At 52.2% G+C, this 15,121-nt stretch overlaps 2 protein-coding genes across 5 annotated transcripts in view; both read right to left on the bottom strand.

Moving 5' to 3' along the window:
* Pfkfb4 (6-phosphofructo-2-kinase/fructose-2,6-biphosphatase 4) overlaps positions 1 to 1,477 on the bottom strand; it is a 53,692-nt gene extending 52,215 nt beyond the window's left edge. Inside the window, exon 1 of the mRNA XM_029556168.1 lies at positions 1,188 to 1,477. The gene's annotated coding sequence lies outside the window, so the exon portion shown is untranslated. The remainder of the gene's footprint in view (positions 1 to 1,187) is intronic.
* Positions 1 to 15,121, bottom strand: part of Col7a1 (collagen type VII alpha 1 chain) — a 34,714-nt gene that overhangs the window by 1,117 nt on the left and 18,476 nt on the right. For 2 of the 4 annotated variants that reach the window (XM_029556156.1, XM_029556157.1), the window contains exons 66-118: positions 14,723 to 14,758; positions 14,614 to 14,649; positions 14,409 to 14,504; positions 14,265 to 14,300; positions 14,133 to 14,168; positions 13,985 to 14,032; positions 13,627 to 13,662; positions 13,377 to 13,499; positions 13,090 to 13,290; positions 12,968 to 13,003; positions 12,830 to 12,883; positions 12,592 to 12,660; positions 12,473 to 12,517; positions 12,281 to 12,343; positions 12,055 to 12,099; positions 11,696 to 11,731; positions 11,543 to 11,578; positions 11,351 to 11,395; positions 11,168 to 11,200; positions 11,023 to 11,085; positions 10,874 to 10,909; positions 10,716 to 10,796; positions 10,520 to 10,588; positions 10,337 to 10,372; positions 10,219 to 10,260; positions 10,002 to 10,046; positions 9,869 to 9,913; positions 8,979 to 9,014; positions 8,833 to 8,892; positions 8,609 to 8,716; positions 8,378 to 8,449; positions 8,213 to 8,248; positions 8,045 to 8,104; positions 7,909 to 7,953; positions 7,675 to 7,710; positions 7,528 to 7,563; positions 7,389 to 7,445; positions 7,176 to 7,247; positions 6,586 to 6,657; positions 6,305 to 6,340; positions 5,932 to 6,012; positions 5,506 to 5,559; positions 5,370 to 5,423; positions 5,235 to 5,297; positions 4,797 to 4,859; positions 4,576 to 4,692; positions 4,213 to 4,290; positions 4,063 to 4,116; positions 3,864 to 3,912; positions 3,074 to 3,106; positions 2,846 to 2,932; positions 2,518 to 2,640; positions 2,224 to 2,418 (exon numbers count right to left, since the gene is read on the bottom strand). In XM_029556156.1, the coding sequence (XP_029412016.1) occupies positions 2,224 to 2,418; positions 2,518 to 2,640; positions 2,846 to 2,932; positions 3,074 to 3,106; positions 3,864 to 3,912; positions 4,063 to 4,116; positions 4,213 to 4,290; positions 4,576 to 4,692; positions 4,797 to 4,859; positions 5,235 to 5,297; positions 5,370 to 5,423; positions 5,506 to 5,559; positions 5,932 to 6,012; positions 6,305 to 6,340; positions 6,586 to 6,657; positions 7,176 to 7,247; positions 7,389 to 7,445; positions 7,528 to 7,563; positions 7,675 to 7,710; positions 7,909 to 7,953; positions 8,045 to 8,104; positions 8,213 to 8,248; positions 8,378 to 8,449; positions 8,609 to 8,716; positions 8,833 to 8,892; positions 8,979 to 9,014; positions 9,869 to 9,913; positions 10,002 to 10,046; positions 10,219 to 10,260; positions 10,337 to 10,372; positions 10,520 to 10,588; positions 10,716 to 10,796; positions 10,874 to 10,909; positions 11,023 to 11,085; positions 11,168 to 11,200; positions 11,351 to 11,395; positions 11,543 to 11,578; positions 11,696 to 11,731; positions 12,055 to 12,099; positions 12,281 to 12,343; positions 12,473 to 12,517; positions 12,592 to 12,660; positions 12,830 to 12,883; positions 12,968 to 13,003; positions 13,090 to 13,290; positions 13,377 to 13,499; positions 13,627 to 13,662; positions 13,985 to 14,032; positions 14,133 to 14,168; positions 14,265 to 14,300; positions 14,409 to 14,504; positions 14,614 to 14,649; positions 14,723 to 14,758 (3,304 nt within the window). Of the gene's footprint in view, positions 1 to 1,585; positions 1,937 to 2,223; positions 2,419 to 2,517; positions 2,641 to 2,845; positions 2,933 to 3,073; positions 3,107 to 3,863; positions 3,913 to 4,062; positions 4,117 to 4,212; positions 4,291 to 4,575; positions 4,693 to 4,796; positions 4,860 to 5,234; positions 5,298 to 5,369; positions 5,424 to 5,505; positions 5,560 to 5,931; positions 6,013 to 6,304; positions 6,341 to 6,585; positions 6,658 to 7,175; positions 7,248 to 7,388; positions 7,446 to 7,527; positions 7,564 to 7,674; positions 7,711 to 7,908; positions 7,954 to 8,044; positions 8,105 to 8,212; positions 8,249 to 8,377; positions 8,450 to 8,608; positions 8,717 to 8,832; positions 8,893 to 8,978; positions 9,015 to 9,868; positions 9,914 to 10,001; positions 10,047 to 10,218; positions 10,261 to 10,336; positions 10,373 to 10,519; positions 10,589 to 10,715; positions 10,797 to 10,873; positions 10,910 to 11,022; positions 11,086 to 11,167; positions 11,201 to 11,350; positions 11,396 to 11,542; positions 11,579 to 11,695; positions 11,732 to 12,054; positions 12,100 to 12,280; positions 12,344 to 12,472; positions 12,518 to 12,591; positions 12,661 to 12,829; positions 12,884 to 12,967; positions 13,004 to 13,089; positions 13,291 to 13,376; positions 13,500 to 13,626; positions 13,663 to 13,984; positions 14,033 to 14,132; positions 14,169 to 14,264; positions 14,301 to 14,408; positions 14,505 to 14,613; positions 14,650 to 14,722; positions 14,759 to 15,121 lie in introns of those variants that run through there. The other 2 variants (XM_029556159.1, XM_029556158.1) reach the window with 2 other exon arrangements.

Raw genomic sequence — 15,121 nt, 5'->3', positions numbered from 1 at the left:
GTGCCCTTAACACACAGGCAGGCATAACATTCGTACATATAAAAATAATAAATAAATAAATAAATAAATAAATAAATAAATAATTTTTTTAAAAAAAGGAAGAGGGGCTGAAGAAATGGCTCAGTGGTTAAGAACATTGGTTGTTCTTGAAGAAGAGTCAGGTTCGAATCCCAGCACCCACATGGCAGCTAACAACTGTCCGTAACTCCAGTCCCAAGGGATCCTACTCCAGTTCCAGGGGATCTGATGCACCCTTCTGACTTCTGTGCACATTGCACGACACAGGTGCACTTACCTACACGCAGGCAATACACACATACACATAAAATAAACATAAATAAATAAAAGTTTTTAAAAAAAAGAGGAAGAAAGTCAAGACAAAACCAGATAGAGAAGGGAGCCAGACAGAAAAAAATGGAAAAGAACTCTCAGGCATGGTGGCACATTCCTGTAATGCTAGAACTTAGGAAGCTGAGGCAGGATTGTGAGTTTGAGGCCAGCCTAGGCTATACAGTAAGACTCTGTCTCAAAAAAATCAAAAGAGGCTAGGCGTGGTGGTGCACACCTTTAATCCCAGCACTCTGGAGACAGTGGCAGGTGAATCTCTGTGAGATGGAGGCCAGCCTGTCATAGCAAGTTCCAGACCAGCTAGAAACTGGGGCTACAGGGAGACCCTGTCTCAAAAAAAAATCATAACAAGATGCCAGGTGTGGTGGCACTTGGGAGGCAGAGGCAGGAGGATCTCTGTGAGTTCGAGGCCAGCCTGGTCTACATAGTGAGTTCCAGGACAGCTGGGGCTACAAGGAGACCCTGTCTCAAAAAGACCAAAAAAAAAATCATAACAAGATACAATGAGAAGAGAGAGACAAAGACACTAAGAAATCCAGAAGCAGAGAAAGATAAGGGATGGGCTTGGTGAGGGAAGGAGAGGACAGAGAAGGAGAGGAAGAAAAATGAGATGGAGACAAAGCAAGATAGGGGAAAATGAGAAAAAAGACAAAACAGAGAGACAGAAATCATCCTGGGTCTCCAGCATGATGGAAAGAAAGATTCTGAACCAGAGAAAAGCCCAGTGATAAAAAGGAAACAAGTTCTGAGCGAGGCAGTGTGCAGCTGATTCAGGAAGGATTAGTAGCACTTAAAGCAGAGCATCACACTTGACCCCAAGACCCCCTTCCCATCCCTACCTAATACCAGTCGTACCAATGCCAACTTCCTCTGAGAGTAGGCTGGGGCCTCTGGGATGCGCTGGGACTAGGGCCAGGCAACGTTGTCCTGTGGTCTGACCCTCTATTCCACTCTAAGGCCCATTTATCTCCCCCAGCCTCCTGGGGTAGGAGCTAGGGCATGTTCCCTAGCATGAGGCAGCCCCCCCACTAATGACTCATCCCCCCTGGGGAGCAGTAAGGACACATCCTTAGCCCCCACCCTATCTACTTCTTTTCGGAATAAATTTGGAACTGAGGGCACAGGAAAAATAACCAGAGCAAGGCATGAGGGCTGTATCCATGCAGGATAATACTGACTACCCCCTTCATCTCAAGGGGGAATGATACCCCCATATCTCCAAACAATCACAACAAAGGCCTTTTAAAACAGCAGCTTTAATATCCCCCCAGAATCAGCACCATAGCATCACAGGCCTGGGTCAAGGGGCAGGTCAGACACCAGTCACATCCGCTCCCTGCCCACTGCTACCCCCCACAGTGAGTCATCTGCCAGAGAGGCAGGAGCCACAATGGGGATTTGTCCACAGGGGGGTAAGGCTAGACCCACAGGACCAAGTCACTGAAATAGGGGACATGCACACACACACGCTCACGTGCACACAGAATTCTAGCACCAAGAAAAGGACAGCAAGACCCTGCTGAGCCCCAGCTCCTCCAGGGGATGCTGACCAGCAGCACATCATCTGGGCCTCAGCTCTGGGCAGCACCTGGAGAAAGCAGGTTGGAAAATATTAAGCCCTCTGACCTTCTTTCCCAACATGAAGTCCATAGAGAAACATGGAAAAAGCATACATGGGGAAGAAGGGCTCTGACTCAGAGAGGAAACCCTTAGCAGAAAGCAACATGAGGGACCACAGAGGCTCCACAGCTGTGGTTTTGTAGACAGTTCTTTGAACTAGGGTTTGTCCCAGCTCTCCCAGTCTCAAGGAGCTTCTTGCCCAGGCCCTGATCTAGGTATGCCCCAGCCCCTCACTGAGAGAATCAAGGCCCCTACCTGTTTTCTGGCTCTGGACAACCTGGGGTGGACAGCGGTGCTCACAGGCCTCACGGGTTCCAAAACGGTTGGCATTCCCTCCACAGCCACCGTAGACGAAGGGATGACAGGCTGTGCCACCTGGCACAGCCCGATGGTACCAGCGCAGGGTATAGGCCGTACAGGAGCCCTCATCCAGTGGTAGGGAGCAGGGGTCTAGGGTCATTGGTGGTTAGGTCATTGGGATAATGGGAATCAGAGGAATTGGGAGTCGGTAAAAGATCAGCAGGGTGGGTGGGTTCTGTCTGCCCCTACCTGAACCTCTCTGATCCCAGCCCTTGCTATCACCATCCCAAGGAAATTCAGGGTCCTGGTATTCCTCCACAGAATACACAGAGTACTCAGAAAAGTCATCATCATCTTCAGGGGGCACCTGGCCTGCAGGCAGAGTAGGGTATGCTGTGAACAGGCACTTGCTGGCTCTGGGATGGGGTGGGCAGCATTCATCTCTCCCATATGCAAGAGTGCTGTGTTTGTCTTGTATGTGAACTCTATGTCCATGGAATATGTCCCGCATGCATGGACAGCCATGTGTATATCCATACCCCATGTGTCCATGTCTTATGAGTCTGGTCAACCTCACCTTCTTCCTCTACATGAGAGACCCGAAGCACAGGCACATGGTGGAGCTGGGGGTTGGCTGTGTCTGCAGCATAACTGGGGAGGGGTCCTGGAGCACAGACCAGGTGATGACATCCTTGGTCATCATGCATGGTCAACCACCCTAGACACACCCCTGCTGAGAGGACCCGAATGATGGGCAGGGTTGGGCCTGGGGTAAAGAAAGTTCTGGATACAGAAAACTACTTACGTGATCCAGATGCGATAAACTGGCCCTGGCAGGCTGGAAGGGGACAGAGAAGGGCAGAAAGAGAAATGAGGGAAAGTGACAAAAGAAAAAATGGAGCCAGGCGTGGTGGTGCACGCCTTTAATCCCAGCACTCAGGAGGCAAAAGCAAGCGGATCTCTATGAGTTCAAGGCCGGCCTGGTCTACATAGTGAGTTCCAGGACAGCTGGGGCTACAGGGAGACCCTGTTTCAAAAAAGACAGAAATAAAAAAAGGAAAGATGGAGAGAGAGAAACAGACAAAGGCATACATGTGGGGGTGAGAGATACAGAGACAAGCTGGTGAGAAGACAGGTGGAAGGTGGAGAAAGGAGAGGAGAAAGACTGGAAGGCAGAGGAGTAAACAGCAGAGGTGAGAAGTCGGGAATAGACTATGGAAGGTCTAGAGAGGAAGTCAGGATCAAGAGGCAAAGAAAAAAGTCACAAACAGAACAGAACATAGCACTTCTCTCAGGGCCCCCAGTCATCACCTTCCACCTATGTCACATATGGTGGGACCAACTCTGCTCCTTGCTCCACCCCCTCCACACATAACTGCTATGTTGATCATTGGAACATTCTAGCCACCCACATCTGCCTGTGTGTCTCCCTCTGTTGAGGGAATCCTGTTGGCATGACTGTTCTGCAGCATCTGTGTCCTACGTAGCTATTCATTTCTATTTGCCCCCTGAAAGTTCTGGAGACTCGCCAGCCCCTGTCTAAGCATGCTGGGATGGGGTTGGGGGGCAGGAGACTGCACGCTAAGCCCACTTACCACAATGCTGACTCATCTCCTGACGCACAAAGCCCCGAATGTCATCCTCCTGGGAACACAAGACCACAAGGACACTGAAGAATCCATGAATCATGGGGCGCATAATGCAGGGATCAAAGAGAGGCCTCATCAAGTCAAGAGCCCAGTGATCAGAGGGTCATGGTGCTGGGTGTCCCTAATTCACCCCGGCCAAACTTACTGTCAGTGCAGCTTCTCCCTTCTCCCCACGGGGCCCAGCAGGCCCTGGCCGTCCCTATGTGCAGCAGATGGGACCAGGCTGTGATCTCAGGTCTCAGAGATACCAGAGGTCACCCAGTCTCTGACTCCAAGCCCAGGAATCCCCACTCACCTGTTCCCCTCTCTCTCCGGGGGTGCCAGGGGCACCAGGAGCCCCTACCACACTCTCTCCAGGAGGACCTCGCTCACCCTAACAGACACAAGGACCAAGTGAGCCGGGTCAGTCACTTAGGTCAGAATTCAGACAAATGGAAGACCAGAGCTTTTGGAGACTGGGGCAAGATCAGATTGTGGATTGTAGGTTCCGAATTCAGAAGGTAGAAAAAATAGGGAGGGCTGGTAAGTGAAGCTTAATAATTTGGCACTCATCTAGATGCCATGTGTGACACCCTAGACTTAATTCCCAGCACTATTAAAAACAAAAAAGCAGGTGAGGAAGAATCAAGGGTCCGGAGTCACAGTTAGGGACCCTTACCTTCTGGCCCTGAAGTCCTTCAGGGCCTTTAGGACCCACATTGCCAGGTGGCCCTGGGGGACCTCCAGAACCATCATTTCCTCTGGGACCTGGCAAGCCCCCAATTCCTGGGGGCCCCTGGGGACAGATAGAAAGAATCAGTGATTAAAACCCCTCCAAAGATGAACCCACTGTCAAAGACTATGCTCCCCACAAATCGCACAATCATGACCTCAACTTACCCTCTCTCCTTTCTCACCCTGGTCACCTTTGGGTCCTGACTGCCCATCAAATCCTCGGTCACCCTGGGAACAGAAGAAGCATGAAATACATTCTGCACTGACCTCCCTCTTCACTTGCACATTCTTAAATTCCATGAGTCCCCTGGACCAATGCCCACAACAGAGCATCCATTACCCTACAAACCATGATCCTCATGACATCAAACCCACTCAAGCCCTGCCCTGATATGCGTGACCCACTTCTTCACCTTCTATCCTTTCATCCTAACTCTCCACTGTGACCCCAGTGCACCTTGAAATCTCAGAACCAGCCCCACAACCATCCCCAAAGGCCTCAACCTTTCACAACTTTCTTTGACCCTATTATGAACTTCCTTGTCCTATCCTGACCCCTTGCCCCTGACCCCACCTCATGTCCATTATTAACATCTCCTGTACCTTGGGACCGATCAGGCCTTCTTTTCCAGGAGCCCCAGACTGGCCTGGTACACCAGGCTCTCCCTAGAGAAAAGAAAATGTGAGCTTGGCTCTAGCCCACTGCCCTTCCTCATTTAGGGTGTACTTCATACTCACTATATCTCCTTTCCGTCCTGCCAGCCCAGGGCGGCCAGGGAGACCAGCTTCTCCCTGGAGGTATCAGGTAGGAGAGTCAGCCTTGGGACCCAGGCCCCAGGCCCCACAGCACCCACATCTCCTGTTACCTCTGTACCTTGTCTCCTTTCTCCCCATCCAGGCCACAGGCTCCCTTCACTCCTCGTTCACCCTAAGGCAGAAAAGCAGACGAAAAAGCAACTTCTCAGTCAGGTGTGATGGCACACACCTGTAATCCCAGCACTCTGGAGGTGGAGACAGAAGGATAAAGAGTTCAAGGCCATCCTGGCTACATAGTTGAGTTCAGAGATACCCTGGGCTACATAAGAACTTGATTTAAATATATATATGTATGTATTTTAAAAGTCATTTCCATCTCACCTTAGGAATCCTTGACCTTAAACCAATTCTTCCAACTGGTTTCAAATACTCTAACCTCTGAGCTAACACTCCAGGTAACCTGAACCCCTAACATCTGGCCCTAGGTCCCTCACCCTCCAACAGCAGGCCATCCTGACCAGAAAAGAAAAAGATCCCTTCCTACCTTGAGGCCCCGGGGACCCATGAAGCCAATATCTCCTTTGTTTCCTTGGAAACCAGGGGCTCCATCCTTTCCTGGGGCTCCCTAGGGAGTAAAGGTGTTGACACTGGTCAAGGAAGGTCAGTGAGGGATCAAAGGGAATCATCCTAGATTGCATGCAGGAAACTCCAGTCACCACCCTTGCTATGGGGACAAAGTTAAACATGTTTTGGGGTCACTGTCAGGAGGGGGTCACTGTGTAGGTAGGAGCTCCTGGGCAAAAGGAAGAACATAAGACACTGAGCCCCTATAAGGTCAAAGGCTCCATGGGTAGGATCATCATGGGGATGGGGCCTTTGGGGGAACAGCTATCCCCATGGGAGTGGAGGTATCTTACCGGCTCACCAGGGATCCCTGCAGCACCAGGCTCACCCTGTGGGAAATAGATTGGAACAAGCCCTTCAGTGTAACTGTGCCCCATGCTGGCTTATGTATGCACATGCAACTACTTGGTAACCTTGTATACAAGGTGACTGTGTGTGTAGGACCCAGGCTACATAAAATCCTCTGTGACCACACGTGTGACCAACAGTAAGGAAGCCAGGAACCCTCTAACATTTGAGAAATACCCCAGGACAGGTGTGTGTGATGCATGACTGAGCCTGGTTTGGGGCTTGCCTTGGGTCCTGTGAGCCCTCGAACTCCAATTGATCCAGCAGAGCCTTTGTCACCAGGTTCTCCTTTGGAGCCCTGTAGGAGTTACCAGGAGAAGGGACAGAGTCAGGACCATACCTGGCTAGAGGCTGGGAGTATGCTAGGAACCAGCCAGCTGAGACAAGCTCCTCAGTGTTCTTTTTACCAAGTGTCCCTAGGCGCCCCATTATTGCTGTTCATGCCACACACAGTGGAGTTGCTGTTGAGGTCCAGGAATAGGTTATTTCTCACCCTAAGACTCCCAGATTCGTGCCCCTTTTTCTTAAGTTGGATCTCTAACCCCACCCAGAGCACCCCTAACATCCACAAGAGCCCCCTTCCTGTCTCCATAGGCCTCTCACAGAGCCACAGTCCAAAGCTCCCTTCCTGCTCTGACCTTGAGGTGTGGAGACCTCACTACATCCCCATCCTCTCTGCCACCCCTTAGAGTCACTACAGCCCACAGAAGCTCTTCCCTCTCACCCCTGAAAGCTTCCTCCTACCCTCTCCAACTCTCTGTGGATCCTCCACAGCCAGAAGGACCCCTAGGGAGAACTCCCCCCTCTTCCCTGTACCTTGTCACCAGGGTTGCCACTGTCTCCCCGAGGTCCTTTTTCACCATCTATGCCCCGAGGCCCTCGTTCACCCTAAGTCAGAGGTCAGAAGTCAGGGTTAGGAGCAGGAGGCCTCTCACCTTCTGGGAAGCTGCACTACCAGGTCTTCTGAGCCAGTCCCACAGAACCCCTTTCTATACCACAAGAGTTTACACATGAACCAAACCTACTCACCATGTCCCCTTTGGCACCTCGTAGTCCTGGAGGCCCCTCAATCACAGCTGAGTCACCCTGAGGGGCATCAGAGGAGGGGTCAGAAGAGTCCGGAGCACCCTAGTCTCCTGCCCCTGTCCTCCCACATGCCCACACTTACCTTGTCTCCCTTTAGCCCCGCAGTTCCAGCGTCACCCTATTAGGTAGAAGAGTATGAGTCTCACCCAAACTGGGGAGGCCCGGACCTTAGTTACAACATTCATCCTCACTCCCACTCACCCCAGGGACTTTTCTCCCATATTCTTACCTTCTCTCCTCTGTCTCCCCGGCTACCAGGGGGGCCCTGTGAGAAAAAAATGACTGTGAGCTATAGGAATTTGGGGGGACTAGTGAGGAGGCAGCTCAAGAGGCAGAGGAAGACAGTGCTAGAGGGAAACAAGGAGAACCAGAGGTCTGGGCAGACAGCAGTGTCCCAAGGGCACGGAGGGGTCAGGCAGAGAACTGAAGTCATACCCCTGGTGTTTTCTCAAACAGGACTCACCATGAGTCCTCGAGGTCCCTCCTGGCCGGGGTGGCCATCTTCACCCTGAAAGGTGACATTAGGTTCACAGACTCAGAGGCTAGAAATCTGAGGCAAGAACTGTGATGAAGGGGGCAGTGATGGAGCACATACATACCCGGACACCTGGTTCCCCACGCTCTCCTCGGGGCCCAGGTAGCCCTGCTCCGGGATCTCCCTGGAGATCAAAAGGATACCAGGGATAAGTAGAGGGGCTCAGTGGGAGAGTTATGGGAGGTCAGTGAAAATTGGAGGCACAGGAAAGGGCCAGCAGCATTCCATCTACCTTGTCTCCTTTGAGTCCAGAGGTCCCAGGTGCTCCCTACGGGTCAGAATGAGGTAAGGAACCCGTGGCCTTGAAGTTCCCATACATCCAGCCTCATAGTGTAGCTTAGGCCCCATCAAATCTCTCACATGGACAGACTCAGGGTACTGGGGCATTTCTACTCACCATTGACCCTGGTGGTCCAGGTGGCCCCAGGGGACCTGGGGCACCTTCTCTTCCTGGAGGGCCTGCCAGACCCTATAGGAAAATGAAGCAAGGCAGACAGAGTGTCTCCTTCTCTTCCACTAAAGGCTGAGTACCACCAAGATAGGCCTAGGTTTCCTCCTCCTCACCCACCACCAGATTCAGAGGACTTGAAGTCACCAAATCCCCACATGCTGTTCTCAGCCCCCTCACCCGCTCTCCAACAGGGCCTGGCTGGCCAATCTCTCCTCGAGGTCCTGTCTGGCCAGGGAACCCAACAACACCAGGAGCACCAGGAGCACCAGGGGGGCCCAAGTCTCCCTGAAGTAGATAAAAAGGGGAAGTGGTTATAGCAGGACACCTTCCAAGGCTAGCCTCAGAACTCCCTCCCACCTCCAGGGGCCACCCTGCCTGTTGGTGATGGGATACTGACTTACCTTCATACCTGGAGTACCGATTGGCCCAGGGGGGCCCTGAGCCCCAATTCCTGGCTCACCCTTTGAGGAAAAGAGGGGTCTTGTCAGACTTAAAGAGTCATAGGATCATAACCTCAAGAAAAGACCTTGAAAATGGGTAAATGTACCTTGAAACCTTTGAGTCCTGGAGCTCCTTTTTGACCCTTAAAAAAAATGAACATCAAGCTTATATATGGATCAAAAATATTCTTTTTTAAAATATTTTTTAAATATTCTCCTTATTATTTTATGTGTATGAGTGTATTGCCTGCATGTATGTGAGTGCACCTGTGTCATGCAATGCCGTGGAGGTCAGAAGAGGGCTTAGGATTCCCCTGGAACTGGAGTTAAGGACAGTTTGTAGCCGCCATATGGGTGCTGGGAATTGAACCTGGGTCCTTTGCAAGAGCAGTCAGTGCTCTTAACCACTGAGCCATCTCTCCAGCCCCCCAAAATATTCTTGAGTAGCTCAGATGTGATTATGAGCCCGTGGGAACTCAGACATGTGACAAAGGATTGGCTCAAGGGAGCTTAGCCATGACCATGGGCTTGTGAAATCACATGTGACTACAGATACGTGGAAGTTTAGGCGTGACCACAGGTACGTGGAGCTCACACATGAGCATGCAAACATGAGAGACCACAGATATGGAGCTCAGATGGGAACTCCATCCTGTCTGCTCCCAGAGAGCTTAAATCTGACCACAGACGTGTATTCAGACAGACAGGGGTGGGAGACAAGATTATAAACACATGACCAAGGAGGCCTGCAGGAACTCAACTGTGTCCCAGGGCCTGGAAGATCAGACAGGAGCAGACATGCATGGGCTCAGTTGTGCAGGTTAAGGATGGGCACCCAGAAGCCAAGAGCATGTGGCCCAGTGTGCTCTAAGTGGAAGCCTCCTTAAGAACATGTGACATGGGGGTTCAGACATGTGAACAAGCCCAAGAATGGTCCCCTATATTCATGATCACATACTTTAAGTCAAACTTGGGCCTGTCCAGACCCCAGACTTACATCTTCCCCAGGGTCTCCAGGCTCTCCTGCACGGCCAGCTTCACCCTGTACAGAAGGGGTGGTAAGGCTCTCTGGCCTCCCAGACTTACCCCACCATGCTCAACACTTATGCTGGGGGCCCAGATCCACTCACCTTCTCACCCCGTGGCCCTGGCAGTCCTCGGTCACCTTTGGCTCCCTATAGGCACAAGTGTCAGAAGGCAACACAAGTGTCAATCACAGAAAGATGAATCTCAAGGAGGTAAGCCTGAGATCAGGGGCAAATGTGGGGCATATTATGGAAGCTGAGGGTCATGAGGATGGGTAAACCATGAGCCAACGACCCCTATTGTCAGAGGTGTTACACTCACCGGCTCACCCAGCAGGTCTCCAGCAAAGCCTCCTGGGGCTCCCTGATGAGAAGGCGGTCAGTGGGATTCTTTTGCTCCTATCCCTTGACCCCTCCTCCCAGGACTCCTGCCTACTCACCTTCTCTCCTTTTGTTCCAGGGGGCCCAACCATTGCCTGTGGGGAAAGCCTAGTGAATGACCTAGCCACCATTCCTCCCCAACCCCACCCTGCCATCCCAGAGGCTATGTAGAAACTGTGGCTTGGGGATAAGGAAACAGGGCAGAGTTGGTGCACAGGATGGAGATCAGAGTCAAAACTTACCTGTCCAGGGCTCCCCATAGGTCCAGGTTCTCCTTTAGGTCCAACAGGGCCAGGCAAACCTGGTAACCCCTGTGACAGAGTAGTGTGAGGAATTGAGTCTCCCCATCACCCTGTCTTTGTCTCCCCAGCCTTCTACTCAGCAGCTGGGCACAGGGATCCACAACAGGCCTACCGCAAGCTCCCCTAGAATACATACTGGCACACCAGGGCCTCCCCTGTCTCCATCCTTTCCACTGGCACCATCACGACCTGGGGTTCCTGGTTTCCCTGTTTCCCCCTGAGAGGAGGCACAGTCAGGGATCTGCACACTGACCCTTGACCACTGGAGCCCAGTCCAAGTCCTCTAAGACTTACCACTTGTCCAGGCAAACCTGGTGACCCCTGTGGACCCTAAGAGGGAAGAGATATCATGGTCATACAGGGCAAGGGATCAAGGAGGACATGGAAGAATGTGGAAACTGCGGAGCGGGAACATGGTATGCATGGTATACTAATTCACTCACCACAAGGCCTGAAGGACCAGGGGGACCAGGAAGTCCCACAGCTCCAGTAGGTCCAGGCAGACCCTGGAGGAAGAAAAAGTTCAGAACAGTGCCAACCATATAAGTCTCCTTATGACCCTACCCGTCATAGAGCTGAAGCACTTACCCGTCCTGGGGGTCCAGTCTCTCCAGGTTCTCCCTGAATAGGTAGAAACCATGTGATCATATCCCATGGGGAAGGGTTCTCAGCCCCATCATGGGAACTGACATCCCAGGGTATGGATAAGGCTGGAAGGAGCCTCTTCCTCCATCCACATATTTGCTAACTCCCTTCAATGCCTGTACTCACCTTTAGGCCAGAGGGTCCCTGAGGTCCTGCAGGGCCAGCAAGACCCTAGAGAAAAGTGTCAAGGCAGAAGACAGAGGTCAACATTCCTGGGCCCCGGGATATTACATGAACAAAGCCTGACGTATTAACAGTGACAGATGCCTGTCCCCTATCTCCCTGACCCCTTCTAGGCAGTGTTTGTCCATCACTCACCGGTGTACCAGGTGGTCCAGGTTCTCCATGGCCACCCTGTTGGGGACAGTCTGATGAAGGGAGCCAGGCCCACCCCAACAGGAAAACTAGACAACATTTTTCATTGGGTTTGGCACAGGATGGGGGCAGAAATAAGGGTTCTTGAGTACTCACCTCTGGGCCAGGGGTCCCCCTTGGACCCTGAAGACCCTGTGAAGAGAAAGGGTTGATGAACATTGATCCAGGCTTCATTTGGGCCTGTTCCTGCCTTCTAAGTGGGTCTCGCCTTTGCCTGGGGGATCCACTTCCACATTCCCACCTTGTCAGGCGCAGACCACTATGTACCCATGAACTGCCCCTCCCAGATAGCACACATAGACACACAGACATACATACACAGTAAGCCTGTCACAGACACCATAATACACCTATAGGTTCACAGCTTACACAAAGGCACTGTCTCTTGCCCCCAAGTAATAAACACACAGCATAGGGTCTTAGATCTTTGGCAGGCTGTTCCTGGTGCCACTCACCGGCTTCCCTTCAGGCCCAGCCACACCACGTTCTCCTGGTAGACCCTGCAAAAAAATAGGTCTAAGGCTACCTTGGCCTTCTGCCCAGCCCCAGTTTCTTCCCTACTCACCATGCCCCTGACATCCAAGGACAGGACCTAGATGGTCCTAAGTAATGCCAGCTCCTACTTGCACACAGGACAATACATATTCTTGCACACATATGATCCATAGGGCAAGGACTTACCGGGCTGCCATCATAACCCCTCTGTCCAGGTTCTCCTGCGTCTCCCTTGATGCCTGGTACACCCTGAAAATAGTGTGTCATGCCCTGAGCCTCCAGTCTCTACCATATTTCCACATACATATGCACACTACCCCATAGTGTATGGTATGCCCCATATAAAAGGGGGCAACATGGTGGAATAAGAGACCTTACCCTGTCTCCTTTGGGTCCACGGTCACCATCACTGCCTGGCTCCCCCTGTGGGAATAAGATGTCAGGTCAGGCCATGGTGTTGTGGTAGAGCACAGGTCACAGGCTGACCCTGCACTGACCTTAGCACCCTTGAGTCCAGGGGGTCCTTGTTCTCTAGATAGTCCAGGACCCGGTTCATCTATGGCCACCTATAAGCACAGGGTCATGGGGGAGAGATGAGTCTGTCACAGAGTCATGAAAGGCTCAATACAGGTCAAGGATCACAGAAGGTTATGGGGTTGAAGATACCATACAGAGTTTTGGGGGCACAAGGTAAGGGTAGCATCCTTTAACCAGTCATGAGGCTGAGGAGATCACCTTGGGACCAGGAGGGCCAGGTGGTCCAGGGAGTCCAGGAAGGCCATCTTTGCCCTGCAGAAAAAAGAAATTAGGAAGTTGTGCCAATATAGCCTCCAAGAAGCTCCACTTCACAGAGCACCTCTCCCCAATACACACCTGTTCGCCACGCTCTCCTTTCTCTCCCCGTTCACCCTGGAATGCAAATAGCAGGGTGAGGCCAACATTGATGAGGAAGTCAGACTCTCTCAACCACTTCCCCTGGCCAGCTCTAGACTCACCCTTTCTCCTGGCCTCCCTGCCTCCCCTGAGCCCCCAGCCCGGCCCGGGAGCCCAGGAATGCCAGGCTTTCCAGGTTCCCCAGCAAGTCCAGGTGGTCCAGGTAGGCCCCTCTCCCCAAGAGCCAGACCAGGAGGCCCCTGAGGACCAGCGTCTCCACGATCTCCCTTCAGTCCACGTTCTCCAGGAAGGCCAATGGAGCCCTGAGGGAGCAGAAGGGTGAATGTTTGTGGCTGTATGACTATGCCCTCCGTGAGGCACACTCACTGATCAGCCCCCACTCACTCACCTCCTTGCCTGGGGGGCCCCTCTCACCCGGGTCCCCCTTGGGACCACGACGCCGCTCAGGCACAGGCAGGAAACTGCCAGAGCTCTCATCCCAGGTCTCCACAATCTCCCGCAGGGCAGACACCTGAAGAACAGTAAGGAGACAGAAGAGCAAGACCTATAACTGCCACAACTCACCCACTGGGTCCTGTGACCACTGATTGCCCTATAGGGACCCCACTTGTCCCCACCTCAGACCCTAAACAACGAACCTTGATGCCAGCAGTTTCCAACAACCGTTCTGCATTCTGGGGACACAAAGATGGTGAAGAGCTGCTCATGAAAGAGAAAGAAGCCCCTGTCTCCTGCCCCGTACTGTCCCCAGAGAGTTTCCATACTCTTTTTCCCAGTATACTATTTAGCCTTCTGTTGAGGCCACTGGAAGCCTCTCCCTGGCATTTTCCCACTATCTGTTTCCTTGAATGTGAGCTACAGGAACACCAATGGAGCAGGGAACTGAGCACAGAGGACAGAACCTGTAGAAGTTCATGGCAAAGGAAAGGAAATGGAGAGGTGGCATCCAGGAGCATGCAAACAAGGGTCAAGGGACAGGTCCTGAGGCTGGCTCACCGGCAAGCTCCCAGGTTCTCCTCGTAAGCCACGTTCTCCTGGGAGGCCCTAGAGAGAAGAGACAAGCTATAGGACCCAGCCTGTGAGATCTGCATACATTCTACAGAACTGTGGCTACCTGGGCAGGTGAATAGAGTAGCGGCCTCACCTGTTCGCCTTTGGCTCCAGTTTCCCCACGGTCACCCTGGAACAAAGAATGATCAAGGGAGAAACGTGTCCCCCAATCCTGCTCAGCCCCTCATCATACCCTTTGCCCAACACAGACACACACACTACTCACCTTGGGGCCCACACTTCCTGGGACACCAGGAAACCCCTGAAATATGATGGAACACAGAAGAGTCACACAGGATCAAGGAGGGCAGCCCAGGAAACATAATGGCTTCTGTTGTTCCCAAGCCCCAGAACTACAGTAGATGCTCACCTGGCCAGTAGGGCCAACCTGCCCTGGCAGACCTGGAGGGCCCTGGAGTCCAGGGTTACCAGGAGCTCCACGTTCGCCCTTGGGGCCATCAGGACCCTGTGGAGGATGTAGCCAGCATCAGGACCCTGAGGCCCCAGGAAAGAATGGAGCCATATCTCACAGGGTCTGGATTAGGGATCACAATACAGAAAACACAAGCACTCACTTCTCTCCCAGGAGCGCCTGAATCTCCCTTTTCCCCCTAAGGAAGACAAGGGCTTTTTAGACACGATCCAATCTAAGGCCAAAGCATACTCCCAAGTGAGTGGCTTTACCTTTCTTCCATCTTCTCCAGGGTCTCCAGGTTCTCCCTGTGGACAAAAGACTCATATAATCCCAAACAGTCATCAGTGTCTGGCTTTAAGGCACTGTCTCTACAGATTTTAGATGATTATAACTGGATCTATGCCTGTGTTTTGGTGCAAGGCCTATGCCCATCCCAGTGAGCTGCTGCATGTCTACAGGTATGCCTACATGTGTCTGCATCCATGTATACATGCTCATGTCCTCCTGCCTTTAGCTCTCTATATGTAAATCCACATCTATGCATCTCTGGAGTAGTGAGTATCCATATATTATAGGAGTGTGTATATCCATGTATGTCTTAGCATGTATACCTGTGGCTCTGTATGTCCTAGAAGTGCCTGTGCCTTGGTCTGTCTACATGGCAAGGG

The sequence above is a fragment of the Nannospalax galili genome, unplaced genomic scaffold (assembly GCF_000622305.1).
Source record: "Nannospalax galili isolate Female #2095 unplaced genomic scaffold, S.galili_v1.0 scaffold786, whole genome shotgun sequence".
NCBI classification, from domain to species: domain Eukaryota; kingdom Metazoa; phylum Chordata; class Mammalia; order Rodentia; family Spalacidae; genus Nannospalax; species Nannospalax galili.
The sequence above is the reverse complement of the archived record's forward strand: the minus strand, read 5'-3'. Positions and strand labels throughout refer to the sequence as shown.